Source organism: Dryobates pubescens, chromosome 18 (genome assembly GCF_014839835.1).
Source record: "Dryobates pubescens isolate bDryPub1 chromosome 18, bDryPub1.pri, whole genome shotgun sequence".
NCBI classification, from domain to species: Eukaryota; Metazoa; Chordata; class Aves; order Piciformes; family Picidae; genus Dryobates; species Dryobates pubescens.
Window position 1 is genome coordinate 11,003,519 of NC_071629.1, and position 23,212 is coordinate 11,026,730.

General features: G+C 44.1%; 1 protein-coding gene across 5 annotated transcripts in view; it reads left to right on the forward strand.

Moving 5' to 3' along the window:
- Positions 1 to 23,212, forward strand: part of GRIA3 (glutamate ionotropic receptor AMPA type subunit 3) — a 151,709-nt gene that overhangs the window by 122,647 nt on the left and 5,850 nt on the right. For 4 of the 5 annotated variants that reach the window (XR_008462689.1, XM_054169490.1, XM_054169487.1 and 1 more), the window contains 2 exons: positions 7,999 to 8,246; positions 8,807 to 8,921. Coding sequence is in view for 4 of the 5 variants with exons in the window: in XM_054169490.1 (XP_054025465.1) it covers positions 7,999 to 8,246; positions 8,807 to 8,921 (363 nt within the window). In the remaining variant the exon portion in view is untranslated. The remainder of the gene's footprint in view (positions 1 to 7,998; positions 8,247 to 8,806; positions 8,922 to 23,212) is intronic. The other variant, XM_054169491.1, reaches the window with a different exon arrangement.

A 23,212-nucleotide genomic window follows, 5' to 3' on the forward strand; every position in this document is an offset into this window, starting at 1 on the left:
CTGCCTACGGCCGGCTCCGGTGCGTTCTGCCTCCAGTTCCCCGGGCAGACAGACAGGCAGGCAGACAGACAGACAGGCCTGTGGAGCACGGCCGTACTGATCCCCAGCCCCTGGCATCTCACGGTGCGGGTGCTCAGGGGCAGTGCTGGCCGAGCACTGGCTCTGGCCATGAATCACAGAGGATTTACAAAGGCAGCTTCTTGTCTCTCGGTAAGACTCTCATTTTAATTTCCCTATCAGTGTTGCAGCGGGGAGGAATGGATGGCAGCAATAAAGCAAGGAGATGAATATAGGTGTAGTCTGAAATTCACAGTTGTGCCACCAAAGGACCTCTTAAAGTCTTGATTTACATTCTGCTACTCAAGACTGTCACTGACACGTCAATGACTTCTAGTTACAGCCAGAGTAGCTCTTTGGTTGTCTGTTTGTATGAGTGGAGCTCACTCCAGAAAAGAAGTCTTACAGCACCTCCAGCACCTACGTGCCAGCTAACAAAGCACACAATTTCAAAATTACCCTGATATGGAGGGAAACTCCTAAAATATTCAGTTGTATTTGTGAGATAGATTAGACTTTTGTAATTGGCCCACTACCTACAGTGTGGAAAACCTGTAGTGTTGCTGAAGTCTGGAGGGTGTTTTGCAGGCTGCTTTCCCTGCTGCCTGTGTATACAGTGCTGGCTTGACCCTCCTTCCCCACCACCTCCTGTTCCCCCAGCTCTCTGCTGGGCTTCCATCCCTGTTTCTTTCAGGGGAGGGAACACTGTCAGTGGGATGAGAGGGCTGTTTCTGAAAGACAGTAACTCTCCTTACAATTCCTGTACAAGGGTTGCCTGAATCTTGACTTAGAATCATAGAATGATAGAATTATTTTGGTTGAAGACCTTTAGGCTCATCAAGTCCAACTGTTTCCTCTTTACCTGTCACTTGTTACTTGAGAGAAGAGACCTACCTTCACCTCAACCTCCACCTTTCAGAGAGTTGTAGAGAGAGGTAAGGTCTCCCCTGAGCCTCCTTGTCTTCATTCTAAACAACCCCAGTTCCTTGAGCCACTCCTCATAAGACTTGTGCTCTAGATTTAGGAGAGGCTGGAGGAAAGCAGGCAGCCCCAGGGTTTGTGGGCCTGATCCTTCAGCTGTCTGGGTTTCATGTGCTCCAAATGGAAATGCCATTTCTAAAGCAGAAGTGATAATGTCATTAATCTGAACAATCAACCAACATGGTGTCTCCCATCACAAACTTGACTGTGAAATATTGTTGTGTATTCCTACACATGTGCATGGGCATGCTTGAACCTCATATATCTGTGGCATTCCACAGAATCATAAACCATGGCCAGAGTTTGGTAGGTTTAGGGGCTGGCCTCGCTAAGAGAAATGTCCTGTGCATGCTCATGGCATCTGACCTACTTTCTTCTGCTGAGAATGTATAAAAACAAGAGGCTCATGTAATGATGGGATTGATTTTTCTGTCCATATAGGTAAGTAAATTGCTGGCATCACAAGTTATCTGCAGCTAAAAGCTGTGACATTGATCTATTAGACTTTGCCCTCTGACCTTCAGTAAATGACATCTCCGCTTTCATGTCTGCACTTGGGCAAGGGGACTAATGATGCCCTCTGGCCTTTCTGAGACCTAGTTTTTCCTTCTCAATAAAGAGCTTGGAAAACTCAGGGAGATGGACCTTACTAATAGTATTTATCATGTTCTTATTATTAATATAGCATCATTAGGCCAGCCTTCATGTGCTGCTGAGCTGGCACTGGGCTGGGGGCTCCAACCCCTGTCCCTCACTCCTCTCAGAGGCAGCTGTAGCAGGGATGACTCAATGTCAGGCTTGCAGGAGGCAGAAAGGCACCTGGTTAAAGCGTTACCCAAAAGACCAAGACAGGGGTAGCTACTCCATTGCAATGTGCTGTATTGAAAGTCCAAGAGAGCAATAGCCTGAGCCCTATGGATCTCAAAGCAATCCGCAAGCCAGGCAACGGCGGTAGTACCAAAGCAGTCTCCTGGCGTTTTTTCACTCCTGTTTAGTGACTTGCTTTTTAATGGTTCATAAGCTACAGGATTCATTATCTACTGTAGAAAAGCTAATTGCAGACGTGGAAGAAAAGTAATGAGTGATGCTAATGAAGCTACGGTTCAAACTTAACTACCTAAGTTCAGACCAGTGAAGTGTGTGTCTATATAAAGGCAGCATGTATTATTCAGATTAAATACCTGCACTGGTTTTAGTGCAGACCTTTGTGTTTTGTATCTGTCTGATTTAGGGCTATAGATTTGCCTTGTTAAAGAGCTATAAAGTGTTCATAGGGCTGGTGGACCAGAGCAGTGTGCTAACTCGGCTGCTTTAGATCCTTATCCATGTCTCTGCCTACCTTCATGTGTGTGCCGAGGTCAGAGTACTCTTGTCTGCTTAGCACTTCTCTCGCTCCCATTTGCTGCACTTCCCGGTTGGATTTGCTGGCCTGCTCCAGAGTGTATTGAAGTTTATGTAGCCTGGACCCAGCCCTGAGACCAGGTCTTCTCCCTCTCCAGTATGCCTGTTTCATTTCTTATGTTAATACTGCCCAGCATGAAGTGTTCTGTTCTTCCTTGTAGCCCAGGTAATGGATTACTGTGGGGGACTTGAGGTCTCTCTCCTCCCTCTTGTTTTTTGAGCATGTTTGTCACTCTCTTAGTTTTGAAGACAGAGGTAAAAAAATTAACATCAATATAATATAAAATGTTAAACATGGCATGCCATAAAATGGAGAATATATAATTTTTAAAGTAAAATTGATTAGGGTCAATTTGTATCATGACTGGATCACCTATAAGAGAACATTTTGAGCTTAACTGCTGGGAAATCATTCTGTGGTGCTTGTCATAGGACACAAAGGGACCATTCTGGTAATTTTGGTGAAATATCTCAACAGGGTGCATTTTGAAGATGACCTGCAGGCATTTTGAAGATGACCTGCAGGTTGCAGAGAAGGTGGCAGAGAGGGCAAAGCATTCTAAAACAGACAAAGGGCATCCCTGTAACATACTTCAGCTATAGCTGGAAAATGCTGTTTCTTTCAAATACAATAGCTTCACTGCTGCTTGTAGTGGAGGGGGTGATGCAGTGTCACTTCAGCAAAGTGTGAGAGAGATGTCTACAGAGGGGGAAAGGAAATTCGGTCAGTGGGAGAAGACTTCAGTCACATCTTTTAGAGCTAAATTTATCCAATGTCAAGGAATCATCCAGGATATGCTGGGCTTTGCACTGTATCTCTAGGCGGTTGAGGATGTGCAAAAATGAAACCAAGGCATCTGGTCCTGCTCAGCTGGAGACAGGTTTGTGAGTGCTGGGGTTTTGTTGTTGAATGCATTGAAAAAGTAACCACAACTGAGAGGCAAACCTGCCTCCTCCCTGCTGCCCTGCCCTGGCCAGCCGTGCTTTTGGATGCTCAGGCACTCTGTGTGTTCATTTGATTTTTTAGCTCCGTGCTGGAGCCAACCTCACATCAAAACTAGCAGGATCAGAATGGAAGGCAGCATCAAAATTGTGGACTGATTGAATTGGCACCTGCTTTTAAAATGAGCACATTGCACCCAGAAGCAATGTGTGTTTAGGCATGGGTTAGTAAGGGGCTGAGTGAAGAGTGTGAGAGCTTCTGGCTCTGCTGACACAAAAGGGAGCTGCCTACACCCTTGTGCTGAGGTGTGTGTGGTTCATATTTCTGCATAAACAGCTCCAAATAAAGCTGAAAGCCAGCACTATTGACAAAGCAAAGGCCAGCTCTATTTATATCTGCAGTAAGGCTGTGATAATGAAAAGATGCTTTAATGTGTCCCAAGGCCTAGATGAAACACTGAAAATGTTGCTTTTAAGAAAAAAGTGATAATAATATCCCCTTGAAATCCTGAGGAAATGTGTGTGACGGAGTTCTTGAGAGCAATATCAAAGGAATGAAATAGGAGTTGCAGTGCATAGGGAGTTACTGCAGTTATGGGCTTTGAATTGGTTTAAATCTTGGCTTTTAAGCTTTTTCTCTCAGTATCTCTTTAAAAGTAACACTTTAATGAGAGGGAAAATGCTTTACTGCCACTGAACTCTAGCAGCAGTGCAGATCTGTCAGACCTCACCTTATTTTGGAGTGTAAATTCTCTCTCTGTGGTGGCTCCTGCTGTCTGGCCCCTCTCGGGTGTCAGACTCCTCGGGGGCACACAGGTGCTGACAGGGGTGGAGTGAGTGTCTGCAGAGGAGGACAGATGGGTGAAAATGTTCTTTCAGCAGAGGATTTGCAGCTTTCTAGTTAGGAAATAAATTTTCCTTTTCTATAAGTCTTTGGGGATCTTCTGGGGTTTTCCTGAGGCAACTGGAAAAACAAAAATATTTACTCAAAAAATCACTTTTCATTTTATCTGGTCTTGCCTTTAGTCAACCAGTGATTTCATGTCATTGAGTAGGTGTAAAATATGGCTCCTGGAGCAGAAAACTGCCTCAAGCATAGAAATTACTGTTTTTCACAGCTCCTCTGGTGACACTGTCCCTTTCTTTAAGAAGCCTCATCTTAAATAATTGTTTCAATCTCATTATGAATATCAGATAATGGCCACAAAGAGCAGCACTAACCTAGCAGGACACAGTGCTGAAGTTCATCACCTCCCTGGTCCCTGGACTTTCAAAACTCATCTGGATGTGCTCCTGTGCAACCTGATTTAGGTGAACCTGCTTTAGTAGGGGGGTGTACTAGATGATCCCCAGAGGACCTTTTCAACTACTGTCATTCTGTGATTCTGTGATTGTGTGGCCTTGGCCAGGCTCCCCCAGTCAGGCTCTTGCCACTCCAAAATTAACACATGCCCAGTGCATTTTGTTGTAACCTTTCCCAGTCAGTCCCTGCTGTGTTCATTTCTAGCTTGCATTTTTGCCCACTTCCACAAGATCTATACTCATTTAGTTAATTTGGTAATAACAGTATATTATGAAAATCCCACTTGGCAGAAGAAGAGGTGGGCAGTGATCATATAGAAACATATTTTTATTAACCACATCATCCAAAAGAGTTAAATGAAAGGACCAAGCTATAAAGCTTAGGCTATTTGTTAAAGCTGAGATATGCTTTTGAGTTGTGGAATTTGTTTTTTTTTTTTGAAGCATGAAGGGTGGTATTCACCCATTGCCCTTGGAGCAGGGAACATGCTTTGTTTGGACCATTTGCAGCCCTGAGCATGCTGTTGGCACTCATCAGATAACTGTTATTACTAACAATGCACAGATGTATTGGCAATTGCTTTTAGGTAGTCAGGCCAGCTGGAAAGAGTAGGAAAGAACTTATTAAAGACACATATTCCAGTGTGAGTTAGAAGATGAAAAGGAAAAGAAATTCCAGTTTATCTGTGTAATTAAAGGTGCACTGTGAGTGGGATAACAAGCAAAAGCATACATTCACAATTTCTGAAGGCTAACCACTTGGGCTTGCTGAGAGATACAAACAGAAAGAAGCAAGCTGTATTTTTACCTTTCTTTTGTCCTTTAGGTGCCCGTTTGCAATTATAAGTGGGCAGATGCATTTGTATTATTTATGTTAAAAGAAGAACAAGCACCTTGAAACTAGGTCACACCACAGCTCTCATTGTGTTGGCTAGCCAGGCTTTTTTGGATACCTTTCTTTGTGAGGGAGATGCAATGGAGCAGGTAGATGGGCTGTGGGCAGTGCATGCCTTGGGCTGTGGCATTCTCTGCCTGCTCTGCCACTCATGCAGCTGCATACAGCTGCCACAGGCTCTGCTTCCCATAGGGTACAAGGATCGTGGCAGCCCATCAGCCAGTGAGAAGACACTACCTCCCAGTAGCTCTGGTAGCCCTGGGGTCTCCATGAGACCTCTGGCAGGTGCTTGAGGGCAGTGCCCTGAGCAGGTTCCAGCAGGGAAGATGGTATGAAAACGCCCAGGTGCGTCAAGGGGTTGTTGAAAAGCAGGACACTAAGGTCATTGTGCTTGGAGAAGACATCTCAGGTAATCAGTGAGAAGCAACTATCTGAGTGTTTTATCTGCTAGCCCATGGGTGTCTGACCAAGAGTCCCAGTGAGACATCTCTCCTTGATCAGGATCCATGGTCTCATTGTCAGCTGGGGCTCAGAGCTGCCCATGTCCAAACACAGCTGTCTGAGGCTGGCAAGGTATTGCTGGAGCAAGGCTGCCTCTTCAAAGCCCCATCAACACTGTGGCTCTGAGCTTGCTTCACCTCCTAATGATCCCCTCACCCTCTCACTCTAGCCAGAGAACATGCTCTCTGCCAGTAGCTGATCTGCCATGATTACCCTCATCTCAGATTATTCAGAGTTTGCTGTTGCAGGAGGAAGCCAAGCAAATCCCCCAGTTCCTTCTTTTACCTGTGTAAGGACCATTTCAAGCTTTATTTCCTCCCATCACTTCCCTCCTGATGCTGGATGAACAGAGCCATACAGCCCATCTTTAGCCAAGAAATGCTCTCAGCTGGAATCCCTCTGGCTTGTTTCTCACAACCTCACCACCCAGCCAGCTCCTAATGAAGCTGCACTTGCATTGTTGTCTGTCTGATTTCCTATTGTCAGTTGGGTTGATTTTAATTGGTTTGCATTTTCAGTTGTTTTTCAGCTCATCAGGAAAGGTAATTAAAATAAACTGGTGCCCTCTGTGCTCCCCTCCATCCATTGTAGTGACACTATCTGAGCATGTTAATCTGGAGAACAGTGGAGGCAGGGCTACTCCTATGCAGTGTTTGAAATCTGGTTGTTAAGCATTCCTTTATTCAAAACACATTAAATTGTCCTGAATGAGGAAGAAACATGCTTTGATCATCAAGCTGATGGACATTAGCCATCTTCTGCCACAAGTTTGTTTCATTTGAACTAGATTTAGTTCCTGCCTACCTCATTCCCATTCTGCAAGGAAAGCTTATAGACAGGAACCTGCCAAAGAGTAGGAGGCATAATTCGAGATACCCACAGCTTGGACCTGAAGCTTTATGTAAATCCTTCAGATTTCTAGACTTTAGAGAAATACAGTTGGCATTACTGCTTTCTGTTGGCCAAGTAGGAAAGTTTAACCAGTATTCCAAGATATGAATGCTTACGAGTCTGGAGGTGGTTTGAATGTTACTGGTGGGGAAAAGGAAGAAGTTAACATATTTCTCAACATTTCCAGTTTTGCAAAACCTGTGTCCTGAGCTAGAGGCTGCAAGAATTGACTCAGTCTCAAAATGAGTAAAATGGAGTGGGGGAAAGTCACAAAATCACAGATTGGTAGGGGTTGGAGGGGGCCTCTGAAGAGGTCACCTGCAAGCAGTTAAACAGTTTTTTTCAGGGTATGTTTGTGTTTCCTGTCTTTTAGGGAAATGTGACATTGAATTTTTTAAGTTTCACTACTGAGTCATAAAGGATTTTGTACTTACTATTTATCTCACTCATGAGTGTCACTATTAGAAGCCACTAGAGCTGTTCTGGTCCCCTGTATCATAGACCTGCCATTGCCACTGTGAAAAGCGAACTCCTTCCTTGCTGGAAACTCATGATAAGCACATGGTTGGTGGTTGGTGGTGCTTCCTAGCTGCCAGGTAGCACAAAAACCATTGCTGAGGATATGTGTGAAGAAGAGAGGTTTCTTTTGCATCTGTTGGCTGTGGTGGATGGGCTGGGATTTAAGGTCCTCCCTCAGGCTCAGTATCAGAGCAACATGCAGGTGGATAAATGTGCCACAGAGCAGGAACTGAGGTACTGGGACAGGTATGCACCATTTCTCACTCTGAGTGCCAGGATGCCGATTACATGGCAATTGCTAAAATAAATGTCTGAGATATGTTTCCCTCTCCCCAACCATTTCATGGTTTGGTCATTGTTTGAGGGGCAATATGTCTCTCCAAGCTACCTTGATGGTTTTATTTGTTAGTTTTAGTTATAGGGTGTTAACTCTACCTCTAAGGCCAAGGATCTCAGTCTTGTGCCACTGCCAAGATGACTCTACATTTCCCTCCTTTCCTCTCTCCCAGAGGTCAAAAATAGCTGTCTACGAGAAAATGTGGTCTTACATGAAGTCAGCTGAGCCCTCGGTGTTCACCAAAACAACAGCGGACGGGGTGGCGAGGGTGAGGAAGTCCAAGGGGAAGTTTGCCTTCCTGCTGGAGTCCACCATGAATGAGTACATCGAGCAGCGCAAGCCCTGCGACACCATGAAAGTTGGCGGCAACCTGGATTCCAAGGGCTATGGTGTAGCAACCCCCAAAGGCTCAGCATTAAGGTGGGTGGAATAATATAACAATATCCATGTTGTTATAGTATTCCACCTACCCTGATGTATTGTGTTGTCATTTTCTTTCTTGTGGATTTTGAGGTAACTTTAAAGTTTAAAATCTTCAATATTCCATGGAGTTAAATAAGACGGTAAATTATGGTTTCGTTTATTTAATGCATCCATTTCTTTAGTGTTCTCTTTGTGTTGTCCTTTCTGATTGTTTGTTGCTGTTTTAATTTTACAGTTCAATGGCTTTTTCAATTTAAATGGTAAAAGCCGAGTTAACCTGCCATATGTGACGAATGTTAACTGCATGATGTGGTGTTCTTGTTACTTTTTTTCTCAAAGACGATTTCCCCATCCCGCACACTTCAGTTCTGAGCAAATGTTATCCTCCATGCCACCTTCCAAGATTTAACCCTGTATTTGCTGTACAGACATTTTGATAGCTCCACGTTCTGTGAAATTTTAGCCAATTTGTCCTCTTGTGCTCCTTTTTTTATACGTTACGATTTCCTAAGCATTTGTGCATTTTTTTCTTACAAGTTATGTTTTATCGTTTCAAGAAATGCTGTTAACCTGGCAGTATTAAAACTGAATGAGCAAGGCCTCTTGGACAAATTGAAAAACAAATGGTGGTACGACAAAGGAGAGTGCGGCAGCGGGGGAGGTGACTCCAAGGTCAGCCTCAATGTCACCACAATCGGGTACCTTAGCAAAGAGTAATCGGCAAGGCTGTTATTTCACTTCTCAAGTTAAAACAAACCAAAACAAAAACAAAAACCACAGATTAAAACCATTTGAATAATTGTGGTGGGGAAAAGAAAAAAGCCATTTGCTTGCCCAGTAGCTCTTTCAAAGAAACGGTCTTATTTAGTATCATCAACAGGCTTGGTCAAGCTTGGAAACCTTATTAAACTAACAGATAGAAAGTCCAGTATTGGTGAGAACTACACAGAGCAACTCAGTACTTGTAACTGTACAAGAAACCAGTGATCACGTCTGGCCACCGTATTAACCCCTGACTACAAGGCTTTGGTGCTTCTCCATGGTTTAGCTGTGATGTAGAGTGGTTTATGAGAGGCTTATTTTACCAGTATCAGCTGGGCTACCACAGAATTGAAGGTGAACACACTCCCTGCTCCTTTACTCTTTTGGAGAGAAGTTGAGCAAATCAGCACATACTGCTTTACTAACATGAACTCATGCCCCTAGAGCACCTTGAAGGAACTCTGATCTCTAGGGAAGAGCTGCTTGGGTGGATCTGTAGCTCAGAGCAGGAAAGAGTGGCTGCTCATCTAACTGCAGTTATAGCAGAGACATATACATTAAGCAGAGGTGGTAGTCGCCCATTAATGGTAGAACAATAGCAATAATGGTAGTATATAAGAAGCTAGAGCTTGCAATAGGCAAAGCTGGAAAGAGATATGTTGCTTGAAGTGAGGAAGTGAATTGATTCACTAAACTGAAAAAAAGTCTTAAGGAAAAGGGGTGTGGTAGTTTTACCTAGAATATTCACGGCACCTTTTGCATTCTATGGACCAGCCTCTGCACACACCTGTGTGGGAGCCCTGCAGCTGCCTTTGATGTGCTTTGGATACAGATGTGGATTTAGATCCTAGCCCCAGTGATGATAGTGACAGAGTTGTCACTGCCTTCTGCTTTCCCCAATCTTTCAGGCAGCCTTTACAGTAGCAAGGCTTTCAAAGCTGCTTTTATGAGCTTGCGTATTGCAAAAGTTAACCAGGAGGGTTTCACGTTGCCAAACGAACCCTCTAAAACTGGCAGTGTCTGCAGCCCTTAACCTGCTGAGAAGAAGCTGTAGCTAGAGTAGGCTGTGTACTATTGGTCACCTTGAGTACTGGAATTACCAATAAAATTAATTTAAAAGACATTGTTAGACTGAGAAGTACTGAGATTAATTTTCATAGTGACACTCTCCTACAGCTAGTAAAACCAGTTCCTTAAGGAACAATAACTCCTAATCTCTCTTTATAAAAATGCTTCAGCTTTGGTCCAAAATCAATAACAACAGTATTTTCAGTAAACTGCAATTTCAGACAATTACTGCAAATTACTGCTGCATTCTATTAATAAGAGTTACTTACAGTTGGCTACATAGGAAGTTACTCAGCTACTCATCTCTGCTGTTAGCAAAAGCCACTGTATAGTAATAAAGGAAGGAAAAGCTCTGGGAGTCAGCTTTGTTTGATAGCTAGAGGTCTGCAGTGCTCAGCAGCAACCTGGAGATGAGCACAAGCTTTTTTATGCTTTTTAGCTCAGCTGCTCATCCTTCACATAACATTTTAATATAATGTTATACTTGCCAGTATATTAAATGTTTAATATTCTCTTGGGATCCAGCACTGCATTGTCTAATGCTGCCTCCATGAAAAAAAAACCTTTGTACAAACTAGCTTCAATGAACTTCATTGCTCCAAGTTCATTGAATTAAACCCAGCCAAGTAATGCTTACAGCCTTAAGGAAACTAAAAAGGACTTTTTAAATGGTCATAATTAGGGCAGAGCCATCCTTCTATTTTTCCTTGTGCTGAAAGACCTTTTGCACACAGCAGTACCATCTGTTAGCAAGCCCTTGGCCCTTGTCAGTAGATGTTAAGGCAATGGAGTCAGGTGCCATGCTACCATGGGTACATATCCAGTGAAGAAGGAAGAGGAGCGAACACCATGATGTGTGTTTTGCTGGTTTAATCTATAAATCACAAAGCACTGTCTTTCCACAGTTTGTCATAGCGCTACTTGTTTATTTGAGCTACAGCTCAGGGCAGAAGTCCCCAGGGAGGAGAATGTGGGTCACAGAAGACCTCCTGCAGGAGTCTAAACAAGGGGAGTCAAGGAAGGGGTTAGGTGTTTCTAGACTCATCATAAATCAGAGGGGTTTTTTGTTACCAAATGGCTTTTCTTTTGAGGTAGCATTTTGTAGGCACTGCATGCTGCAGGTTGTTACCCGCAGCAGTACACAGACAGGCAGATGCCTCCTCGGCATTACTCACTAACGTTGAATTTGAGCTGTGCCCCAGCCCCACAGAAGCCCCGCTGCCCTCTCAGGGAAGGCAAGAACTTGAGGTATTGCCCTCAGGGTGCTGTGACCCCAACAGTCTCACTGACCTGTCTCTTCTCCTCTCCATCCTCCCACCAGAACCTGAGTTACTCTGGTCATCTCATTCCATCTCTCCAGTTAATTGTTCGTATGAACATGGCTTAATTTCTAGAGCATTTCAGAGGAGTTGCTTCAAAAATGTTCCTTGCACCCCAGAACACAGGGTGGCATGGAGATCATTACTCACTTGGGGCAGCTCTCTCTACCGGCTAAGCTGAGAGACCACCTCTCTTAGCTTCACCAGTAGAGACCCAGGCTTGGGAAACTGCCGCACCAAGTTTGTAATCAGCCTTTTTCTACTTACTGCTAACAAGTTCTGTATAGCTGTGAGTTGCTGCAAACTGATGATGCCAGTTTCTTAGCGGAATTCCTCTGTGTAGTCTGATCTTCTAGCTTGTGCTGAAGGCCAGAGGTAAGTATGGAGCCTGTTGGCTTGTGCCAATGCCCACTGTTGTACCGAAAACGCCCCAGTTACCCAGGAAATGCTGTCCCGCGTTCACACTCCGCGCCGTTAGCATGTGGTTCACCTGTGTCTGGAGGTGAATGATTCTGAGCTGTGAGTTCACCTCTTGTTATGGTATCTTTATCACCACTGGAAAACTAAACAGTGTCTTCAACTTTCTCAAGGATGTTGAGTCTTACAGCAGGGAAAAGGAAAAAGTACTCAACTGGCTTTCTGCAAGTTTTTTAATCTGTTTGGTTACGCAGACGGTAAGGTCAGTCTTGGGGTCCACTGGTAATTTAAGACTAAAGAGACTGTGCTAGTTTAATGAGATGGTTTTAAAGGCCTCAGCTGACGTATGTCTCATTTTCAGTGCTACCAGTACATGTCAGCGCTGGTGTGGAGCAGAGGGGTGCCTGTCTGCCCTGCAGTATCTTGGCTGTCAGTGCTGCCCTGGAGAAGGGAGTTACCCTGTTTTAGTAGTGGTCCTTATTTAAGAAGTCTGAAGGGGAGCATGCTCCATCCATACATAATTTGTCTGTGATGCATGTTGATACATGTGGGCTGATTTGTCTTGTGCAGACGTTCTGGTATGTGCATCAAAATTTGTTCACTTAGCGCTCCTGAATGAGTGTGAATATAGTTTCATCAGTTGGCTTCGTGGCAAAATCATACTGTCTCCAAATTCTCTTCTACATGTGAGCTGAGTTCTCAATCATGAGAGAATGCTAAATAGGAGTTATAAAAAAACCCAAACATATTCCAGGAAATACGTTACAGTGTATTACGAGTTTGGAAACTAATTATTTTGTTTATTATGCAACCCTATCATCTCAGAGCTGAGTGATGGCTGAATAGGAATGTAACAAGAAACAGACAAAGGGGGATGCAGGCAGGGGTAGCAGACTGAGTGACTAAAGTGAAACTAATTATTCATTTGCATAGGAACCATTTTCTGATGAGATAAATTTCTGTAGTTCTGCTGTTGATACATCTCTCCTATTTTTATACTTTCGTGGTAGCATTTAATGACAACCAACACAGAAGGACAATGTCTGAATGCGGCATCTCACCAACTCCTTCTGCCAAGATTATTTGTCAATTATTTGACTTAATTTCTTTAATATATGCCTTTTTTTTTTTTTTTGTAGGCTGATACTCTTTTGCAGTACACCTGTGAAATGACATGGAATGCAATACTCCTTCACCTCCCAGTTGTTTCTTTTTAATCGTAGGATTACTTCTCTGGCATGCTAGTTGAGTTCTGCCCTCAGAGCCATGCTCCATAAAGCATCACATTCCAAAGCCCTCCCGAGCTGTGAATGTGACCATTAGCAGATGGGATTTGTTCCCCCTTTTCTCTGTGCTATTTTGCTTTGATACATTTTCAGCACAGCCGTTATCATTTGCAGCATAATTTTTTTTTAAGTGGCATATTTTTAGATCAAATCTGTTATGCATTATTTTAGATGGTACCTGACATCTAAAGAGCACCATTGCCAAGTGTGTTGTGCCTTAAAGAGAACACTTGGGGAAATGGCTATCTTCAGAAAATGCAGCACAATTTATTTGAGCAATTTGTTTGAAATTATGTTCATCACCATGAATTTACTGGCCACCCATTCTATAGGCCTAGGTTACGAGCTGGAAAGAGATGAAATGGCCAGTGAGAGACAGTGATAGCAGCACAGAGCTTATTCATGCTCAGAGCTAGGAAAGTAACGCTAAATTATTGTATTGTGCAGATTAGTGACAAAGCAAAATAATATTTTTAAAGGAAGACAGCAGAATATTTGTTTAATTGACAGCTATTGCTTTATAGCATATTAGAAAATGATATTGTGCATGTTTTGTGCCAATAATGAAGTCTTAATGCTCTAGGAGTTCATCAGTGCATCTCACTTAGAGCTTTGCCAAGAAGGGTAGAGAGCCTGCTCTGGTGTGTGGATGTGTCTGTGCTGTGGTGCATGGTTTTTGAGGATTTTTTCCTGGGAATGCAACTAGGAGACTCCACAAGAATTTGGGATGAGCAGGTTGCCTGGGCTGGGAGGGAACTGGTGGAGTCAGGGCTGGCATGTAAGAACTGAGAACCAATTTGGTTTGCCTGTTTACCCTTTAGCATCACAGGGACTGGCTTTGCTACCTCGACAAAGCTGTCCCCAGGCGTGGAAGGAAACATGCTAGTGCCATGTCAGTCACGGCAGAGCTGGGCTCCGAGCAGTGACACTATGTCCCAGCTTCACAGCCACAAGAAATCTGGGAAGACTTGTGAGTCATGCTCCAGTTTTGGTAATACCTGTGGTGTTTAACAGTTAATTTCCATAAATTTTTGGCATGAGTCATTTATCCTGCATTGTAAGCCTCAGTATGGGAAAAGCGGAGGCAGAGTTCCTTGGGACTGGAAAAGGAAAAAAGGAAAGCCAGCAGCTTGAAGTGGGGCTCCCAGCAGCAGGAGCATGGCCCTTCCTTTGAATATCTCCCTGGGGGTCTGGGCTTGGCTGTTTCCTCTTTAATAGTAACTGCTGTCACTTACATACAAAGAGAGAAGTAAATGCCTTTCTTCTTCTTCTTCAAAGTGATTCTAACGTTTCAGCACTGAGCTCACGTGGATGCAGGCACTTGTGCTGCCCTGGTGGATTTCTCTGTGCTCCCCAGCACTGTATTCATGGTTTGGACACCTCTAGCTTTATACCAGCGACGTTCTTTGAATGTCTTATGTAGCCTTTGGACTAAGCAGCACCTACCTGCAGCCTGCTGAGGAGCCCAAGAGCAGGAGTCACAGAGGAAGTCGTCCCAGGAGGAAAATAAATTATAGAAGACGAGGGGGAAAATGGATATGTCTAGAGGCAAGAGAAAGAGAAGGTGAGGGGATAGCCTGCATGAAAGGTAAGTTGAGTCTCTTGCTCATATCCACCCAGGTTAGAAAGAATTGAGGCAACAACAGGAGAGATCCACATTGCTGTTTCAGTTATCGTAAGCTTGAGCATGACATTGTGCACCTGCCCATCCTTACTCTTCCTCCCTGTTCGAGTAGCTCTTTCTTCCACCCCCTCACCACATCTGTAGCTCAAGTCCCAGGCACTGCTGTAAATGAACTGCAGTGACTTGTTTTGGCTTGCACTTCCTAATTCAATAGGCACCTTTTATCACATTAGCACTCAGCACTTGTATTAAATTATGATCCTGTTAGTACAGAGTTTAATTTGTTTGAGCTGCATTTATGAAACATATAAATATACTTTCCTAGAGACAGTTGCTGCTGCCAAACACAGGCTGCAAACTATCTTCAGAGTGGAAGAACTTGCAGTTCTCTGCTGGTAAAATGCCTAGCTCCATGTAGGTGTATTTGGAGTGTGCTACGTGTTGTTTTTGGAGTGTGCTACATGTTGCATCATGCACCTGTGTATGTCTCCCAGTTGCAGCAAATACAGCATCAGCTGAAATGTGAATTTAAGATGCAGTCCTAGTCACTTCAAGGAAGACCCCTACAGATACCCCACAATTGCCCCAGCCTGCCTCTAAAAAAGTATAGCAAGAATCCATGCACTGACCAAAAGGAGGCTGTTTATGAAACAACAGCATTGAAAACTAGAACTGCCTCAGCTATTAAATACTCAGCAGCAACTGGAAAAAATATATCTGAGTAGATGATTTGCATAGCACTCAAATGACCATTGCAAATCTGTGTCCAGCAGCTTTGCAAAGCCTCTTGCTTGCAAGCATTTGCCATCAGAGCAGAAGTGACAGCCAGTGTGCCTGTGCAGGGGTCACTAATGCCCGCAGAACAGAAGCAGTGCCCACAGGCTGGCATGCCCTGGCACTATGGCTGGAGAAGCCACCTCCTGTCCCCATCTCCCATAGTTACTGGCAATATAAAAACTACATTGTGTGTTTTTTCAGAAATAAGATTTTCATCATCCTGTGACACCCTTCAGTTCCAAAAGCCACCAAAAAAAGCAAAATGTGCATTGACCTCCTCAAGGACAGTAACAGCCAGCTATCGGTGATGGCCCCAGACAAGTCCATAGTCAGTGCTGGTATCTGGGGAGCTGCAGTCCCAGAGTGATGCTTACCAGTACGTGGGGCCTTGAGCAAAGGCGACTGCTTCTGGCTCTGCTCTTGAGAAAAAACAGCATCCTTCTGCTGTGGAATTTATTGCTGTGCCCAGTGCTTTCGAGCACTATCCAAGCCATCGACATACAGTGTATTTCTTAGGTGGCTGGGGGATATATGGGGCTTGAGGCACCGAGTTTTAATCTTCTTGTTTTGAAAGCTCTTTGTCTTTTCAAATTAGATGGCTTTCACTTTTATCCCTTCCTCTGCCCACCCATAAAGCATTTCAATCCCTCAAATGTTAAATCTTGTAGAGGTGCAACTGCTGGTAACACAGAATAGGGGAAGAGTGGTGCAGGTGCGAAATGGTAGCAAAAAGCAACCACACGTTCATTTCTAAATAAGAAATGCCTGGTGCTTTCCCACAAATATTAAATGTTCAGTGTGAATTACAGAAGATGACTTTTTGAGACAGACAGCAATAAATAGGAATAGTGAGTGACCATACATTTTTATGCACATATTTTCAGGGCTCTGTTCAGACCTGTTTGAAGTACCAAGTGGCTGTGGTCTTTAAACAAACATAGTGGGTTTTAACAATGAGCCCATCTCCAAACGAATTCTCCCCTGTCCCTCATATATTAGTCTGTAGCAAAATGTGAGGTTTTGGCACAGAGGCATTGCTAGATTGGTAAATTATGACAGGCAGATAGATCTGATCTCAGAAAGAGCAGAGGACTTGGACAGTGCATTCACCCGCAGGTTTTGTAGCTAGTCAGAAGTTATTTCAGTAACAAGATCTGACAAAAAGTCCATTCAATAGTTGCAGATCAGGCTGGGATTTATAGAGCTTGGGGGAATAAAGTGCTCAAGCATAATAGAATAATGCTGGATTTGGTTTCTCTTCCTGGGTTGTTTCTATCTTTATATTTTAATGATACTAAGATGGTTGTTAGTGAGATCTTTATGGTATTCTGTCATATTAAACAGAGTACCCAGGCTTGATATCTGCATTGTCAGTGCCCTGTGCTGCTGTGAGTCTCTGCAGGCCATCTCAAGGACGTGGCGATGGGCCACTTGCCTTCTGCCTTGCACAGGTACAGCAAGCAGAACTGGAGGCCCTGTTAGTATCAGCTCCCCATCCATCCATCAGAGCTGAGTGGGGAGTGCTGGCGATTCACCATGGTGCCTAGTCAGGGAGCTGCTCTGCAGTGCTGCATGCATGAGGCTGAAATCTCAGCACAAAGCAGTGGTGCAGTCATTCTCCCTGTCCCTTTCAGATATTTACTTCTCAGACACTTCACATATGTCTTCCACACTGCTTCTCCTGAAGTTAGTGGAGATTTGCCAGTGATACCAACAGGAACAATTCTGTATTTTCAGTAGTTTAACCCCAGAGGATTTTAGGAAGCATTTTGAATTAAGTGTTTGTTTGCACCTTAGTCCACTTGCCTTTCCTCTGACACAATGAGGTGATTTGAGAATCCCAAGCATTTCACATCTAAACTCTGACATTACAGCATTTTTGGTTGGGTGGTGCTGATGTCAGCAATCCCAGGGGTACTCTAATCAGCAAGGACAGCTTTGGTCATAATAAACAAGATATAAACAATTCCTGCTGCAAAAGTAGGAGTGTGCAGATTCCTGAGTAAAGGCTTGGGTAAAAATAACAGGGATTAAAAACAGAACGAGTCAAAAAAACACTTTACAAGGCACTAACCAAGACCTAGTGCCACCATGGACTTTCACCTCCTTCACATCACAGGAATTTGGATGGGAAAGTGAAGAGCCTTTTGCAGCGTTTGCAGCTCTTGGTCTGATGGCTCGGCAAGAGCTGTACACTGGCTCTGAGGGTGAAGGACGTCACACTTCATTTATCTTGTGATCTTCAGTGGAATGGATTTACCAGAACCCTCCTGTGGCTTTTTGTTGCTCTAATCCCACAAATCAGCAATAAACCCAGCCCAGCCAGATATTAGACCAGATTTACAGCTGTTCTGTGCCTGAGTGGTGTGACACAGCCGGAGCCCAGGGGTGTCTTTGGTGCTGTGATTTTGCCTCCCATGATGCACCCAAGCGACCAGTGCCAGGTACATTAAAACACAAACAGCTTTGCTGTAAATACCACTTCCTGCTTCTGCATTTCCAGCACGCTTCTCCAACCAGAAATATTTGGCATTTGATTTTAAACTGCTGGGGAAAAAATGAAAAAGGGACATTAGAGACCATACAGGATTTCGTTTTGTGGCAGATGCAGTATTACGCACCTCAGGAACTCTTGTCTCTGACCTCCTAACCAGAACTGTTAACAATGGACAGGGCTCCCACTGCCTATGTTTACTATACGTTTGGAGCCCACATCCATCTGCCTTGTGAGGAGAATCCTTGTTGCCACTAACCTTAAATTTCTTAGTTTCATCACTCAGTGAACTGTCCCTGGGTGAGATGGCACATATCCCTCCCTGGTGCCACTGGGGATGCAGACATCCTGCCTGTGTAGCACTGCAGAATTCACCGATCCCTCCAGTCTGGGGAATGCTCATAAAAGCAATGGAGCTGTGGTAGCTGGAGATCTTGTCCAGTGGTTGGCATCCTCCTGAACAGGCCAGGCCCTAGGCATCCCTCCCTGGGATGGAATGATGATCAGCTTTTCTGCAATTGTTCTTGCTATCCTGGTCCTCAGTCCTGGGCACAAGCAAAGAAAGGATGTTTTCAAGACCAGAGAGGAGCTCGCACTGCTAGTGTTTCACAAAAAGGACAGTCATCCATCAGAGTGATCTCTCCAGTGAAGTGGTGAAGTTCCCAACATTGGACACTCAGCTGAAAAAAATTGCTGGGCTATCTTATCTGCTCTGCTCTTTTGCCAGATGATCTTTGAGGTCCCTTCCAACCTGGTATTCTATGATTCTGTGTTATTCTGGTCTTTCTTCAAGTTCATGGGGGATTTCTTCAACCCCTACCTCCAAAAAGGCTGAATTTGGACTCTCAAAATGCTGCAATCAACAACATTTAGTGTACACCAAATATTCTACAGAACATCAGAAACTAGCTGGTAATGGGTGGACGAATTCCTTCAGCTTTTTAAACCCAGATGGAGAAAGCTTTCAGGTGAGCCCTTGGGCAGCCCCACTACCTGGGAGATTCAGTGCAACCCATGCACCAGCCATCTCGTCCCACACAACACCAAGGAAGCCCTTTAATTTGTGCTGTAAGGAGCCTTGTTACCTTTTCTTTGTAGCTCTGTTTTCTGAAAGATTGCTTCTAAAAAGTCTAAATTAAATGTGAGCAAAGGTTCATCTGGTTTGAGAGAACAGTGTGCTGTCTGCCATGTTCCTTTGGTCTCCTTGGCAATGACCAGGTTTGGGTATAACATTTATATTACATCCATTAGACCACAGAGAAGGATGTGAATTAGCCAAAGCTGTTCCAGTCACCACTTAAATCTTTATCAATTGCAAGTAACAAATATAACTATGGTGTTGCCAAGACTCACGCCACTCAAGCATTGGTTACATGAAGCAGATGGAAGTGTACAGGTTATTGGGTGAGATTTTTGAGTCCCTAAGTGACTTTTTTACTCCTGAGTCTCACCTATAATGGTCACTGGCTCTTCTCTAAATCACATCCTGTGACTTGTGAGGACCAACCCAAACCCTAACTACAAAGCCTACTAGCATCAGTGTATCCTGTCACTCATTCCTGGAAAATGGCCATTTCCTGGCAAGATCAGAACATTCTTTTCATAGATTAACAGCAGTTTTCCTAGGAGCTGCTCAGAATCTTCTCTGCAGTCTAAGATTTTTCAGGGAAAGGGCCTGTTTGAGCACCAGCTTGTAAACATGATGGCCAGTAACTGGACTCAGGGTGCCAAAAGAACATCCTAGCCAGCTTTAGCAGTTGTACGCAGGACTTCAGCCTGCAAAGTCTCTTTCTTAGGCCAGAAGAAACTAGAGGGATGGCAGTAGGTGAAATACATGGTTTGAGGTTATCTTAATTTATACACATGCAGGTGAAAACATGAAAATGAAATCTTAAAGTCCTCAATCAATTGAGATAAAAATTACTGCAACTAACCTGAAATGGGTGTTGTGGTGAGAGGAGGCAGGACAAGAGGTTCCTCAGACAGGGTGATGGTGTCTTGAGAGAGCAGATGGGCTCCACATCATCACATTCCCTGTTTTCCACATGGTGTGGATGGAAAATAGATAATAATGGAATAGAAATATAATAGATACTCTACGAAGAGCATGTAACAACAGAGGGATCAGTGTGGGGAACATACTCACTCTGTAAGCGATGCTGTATTTTATGCATGATCATCTTCATGCCAAAGGAGTGCTGGAGCAATTCCTGAACTTGAAGGGAGAGGTGGCCAGGATTTTTAAATTGAACTCAAAACTTTGGGGATCTAGTTCAGGGGTGAGGTTTTGAGTGAATGCCCATCAGTTTTCAAAAATCAGTTCATTCTGTCAGCATCATCCTCTCACCTGGGGTACCAGCACTAGGGGTTTCAACATGACTTTCAGGACTGCTGTCCTGAGCCAAGAGGAAATGAAATACAGAAGGAAGGAGGCCACAGGGACAAAAGGAACAGGAGGCTCCCTTTGAGACAGTGTCATGATGCATTTGGAAAAAGACTGGCACAGCTTATTTTCTAGCAGAAACTGGCTGAAGAGGGAAAGATAATGCGGCTAGCACCCAAGCAATGTCTTCTGACAGGGAAGCAGAGAAACCACTGCTGAAACACCAATAAAACCCACCTCTGTCTCAGGTGTAAAATCATGTTTGCAACTCTGATAAAGTGAAGCCTGTGAGAATAGATGAGCACTCATCTTCTTAATATCGTGCTTCTCTTAAGTAAATCAGCCAAAGCAAATGGTTTAATTTTCCACTGGGGGCAATATTATGCAGTATGAGGCTCCTGGTACCATTTCTCTAGACTCAAATCTTCCAGTCATTTGTAGATGTCAGCAAAAAAAAAAATCTTTGCTAGTACAGTTTGTTAAAGTTGCCCAACAGACCCAACCTCATGTGGTTAAGCCTGGATCAGCCAAACCTACTACATCTGGGTGAAAAGAGCACAGGTAAATTAACAACAAAAAAATCTTCTGTTATGGTGAGGAAGAAAAATACTGCAAGTTTCTGCCCAGGAACACTGTCCTGTGACATCAGGGACGCTGACATCTCTGTTCTAACTGCCCTAGCTTCTTTTCGTGGGACTACAGAGCACAACAAAAGAGCACAAGCTCTCAAACCTCTCAACATTTTACTTTGATAAAAGCAACCAAACTACTAGAGAGCTGGGCTGGAAACCACACGGGGGGAGATGAAAAAGAATCCCATCATAAATTAAAGGCAGAAGAAAAACAACTGCAGCCACCCGGGAAAGAGCTGAGGACCTCATAGGATATCCTGTACAAATCTACAGCAACCTAATTAAAAAAGCAGCTGGAAAGCACAACATTATCCTAGGAAAGGGATGAAGAACTGGAAATATTTTGAGAGACCCTGAAACTGAGCAAATGATCTTCTGAACTGCTCTTGGGATGACACAACTGGCTGAGGAGGCAGGTGAGTAGCTGTGACACAGCTTTCCCTTAGGACCTGGGCAAGTCATTTGGTCTCTCCATTCCTCTGCCTCTAAGGCAAAATAAAACATCCCCCCTCAAACAAGCAGTGCCAGGGAACGCTATGAAAAATCCTCTTCCTTCATCCAACAGAACCCTGTCTCCCATCAGAGCCCTGCACTTTCCTCTGTAACAGCAAACAAAACACTTTGCATCTTGGTAGCCATTGACTTGCCAGTGTGGGCAGGGCACTGGTGCTGCCTGAGAGCCTTATTTGAGATGAGCTGAGCTAAAAGCCGAGGCATGGCATGGAGAGTTCACATTCAATGGGCACTGCTGAGCACTCTGAGAAAAATACCGTGATCCAGACATGATCCTTCTGCATCTTCATCAGGGTCTTGGCCAAAGCCATTCCTGGCTCTAACTATTAAACTTAATAAGGCTACTTGGAGATGAGCAACTGGAAATATACCAGCAGCCAGGCTCACTTCTCAATATATTCATGGGAATTTGGGTGTCCATCCCACACCAGCTCACACCGCATCCCCACAGATGAAGCCCTGGCCTGGAGGTTGCAGAAGCAATGGTCTTCCTCCCACAGTCACTCAAGCCATGCTGCACAAGAGAGCTCACTCAGGCAAATCTCTAGGACACCTGCTTGCTGGAAGTACAATCCAGCTTCTGCTTCAGGTAAAGAAGACATGTCGAGACTCCTTCATGGACAAGAGGAAATGGCCTCAAATTATTCAAGAGAAAAATTAAGTTGGATATCAGGAAAAACTTCCTCACTAAAAGTATTGTGAGGCACTGGAGCAGGCTGCCCAGGGAAATGGTGGAGTCCCCATCCCTGGAGGTACGTAGAAGCCATGTATATGTGGTGGTGAAGGACATAGTTTAGTGGTGACCTGGCAGTGCTGGTTTAGTGGTTAGACTTGATGATCTTCAATTTCTCTTCCAACCAAAATGGTTCTGTGATTCTATGATTCTGTGATTCTGTGTCAGGCTTTCCTCCCCCAGTCTCTCCTTACACAACCTGCCCATCTTGTACCAGCCTCCAGCAGACAGCCCCACGCCAGACAGGATGACTGACAGCCCCCCACCCCCCCAGCACGGGAGCAATCCCAGCATGGTGACAGCTCTGGGACAGACAGGCAGAGCAAATCACCACCTTCTCACCCAGGCTGTGGTATTGCAATACCTCACCTGACAAATAAGGCCATGACAAACTATAGTGAAAACCCCAGTTTAGGCAAATTCCCATCTGTTTAGTTAAGATAATTTTAGTTTACTACTTTTTTTTTTCCTTTTGGCAGTTGCATGTGCACAATTAGCTGCAATCTTGGCTTTGAAAAAAAAATAAAGCACCCTAATTAGCATGTTAAGCCTTCTCATTTCCCAATACTGTATAATGTTGTGAAAGCTAATCTATAATGTATTGGATGCTATGCAAATTCTCTCTACTCCATATGGGGTTTATAAAGGCATGCAAATTAAAAATAGTGTTTGGAATAGGACTGGGGGGAGGGGGAAATTTGCACAGTAAAATATGCGGGTAGGAGAAGAGGTGTTTATAACCTTCTCCCTATTGTTCCTGTACTCTCAGCTGCGCAGTGCTTTTCAAAGCAGAGAGATGTATTGCGTAAAATCTCTCCAAATTGGATGGTTTTTAAATGAAATTTAAAATGGGAGCACTGTTCTCTAAGCAATAACCCACAGCACTCTCTGCTGGGGCTTGTAACAGGAGGATAAAGGCATTCAGCTTCCCCTGCCTTGCAATGCAATTGCGTGT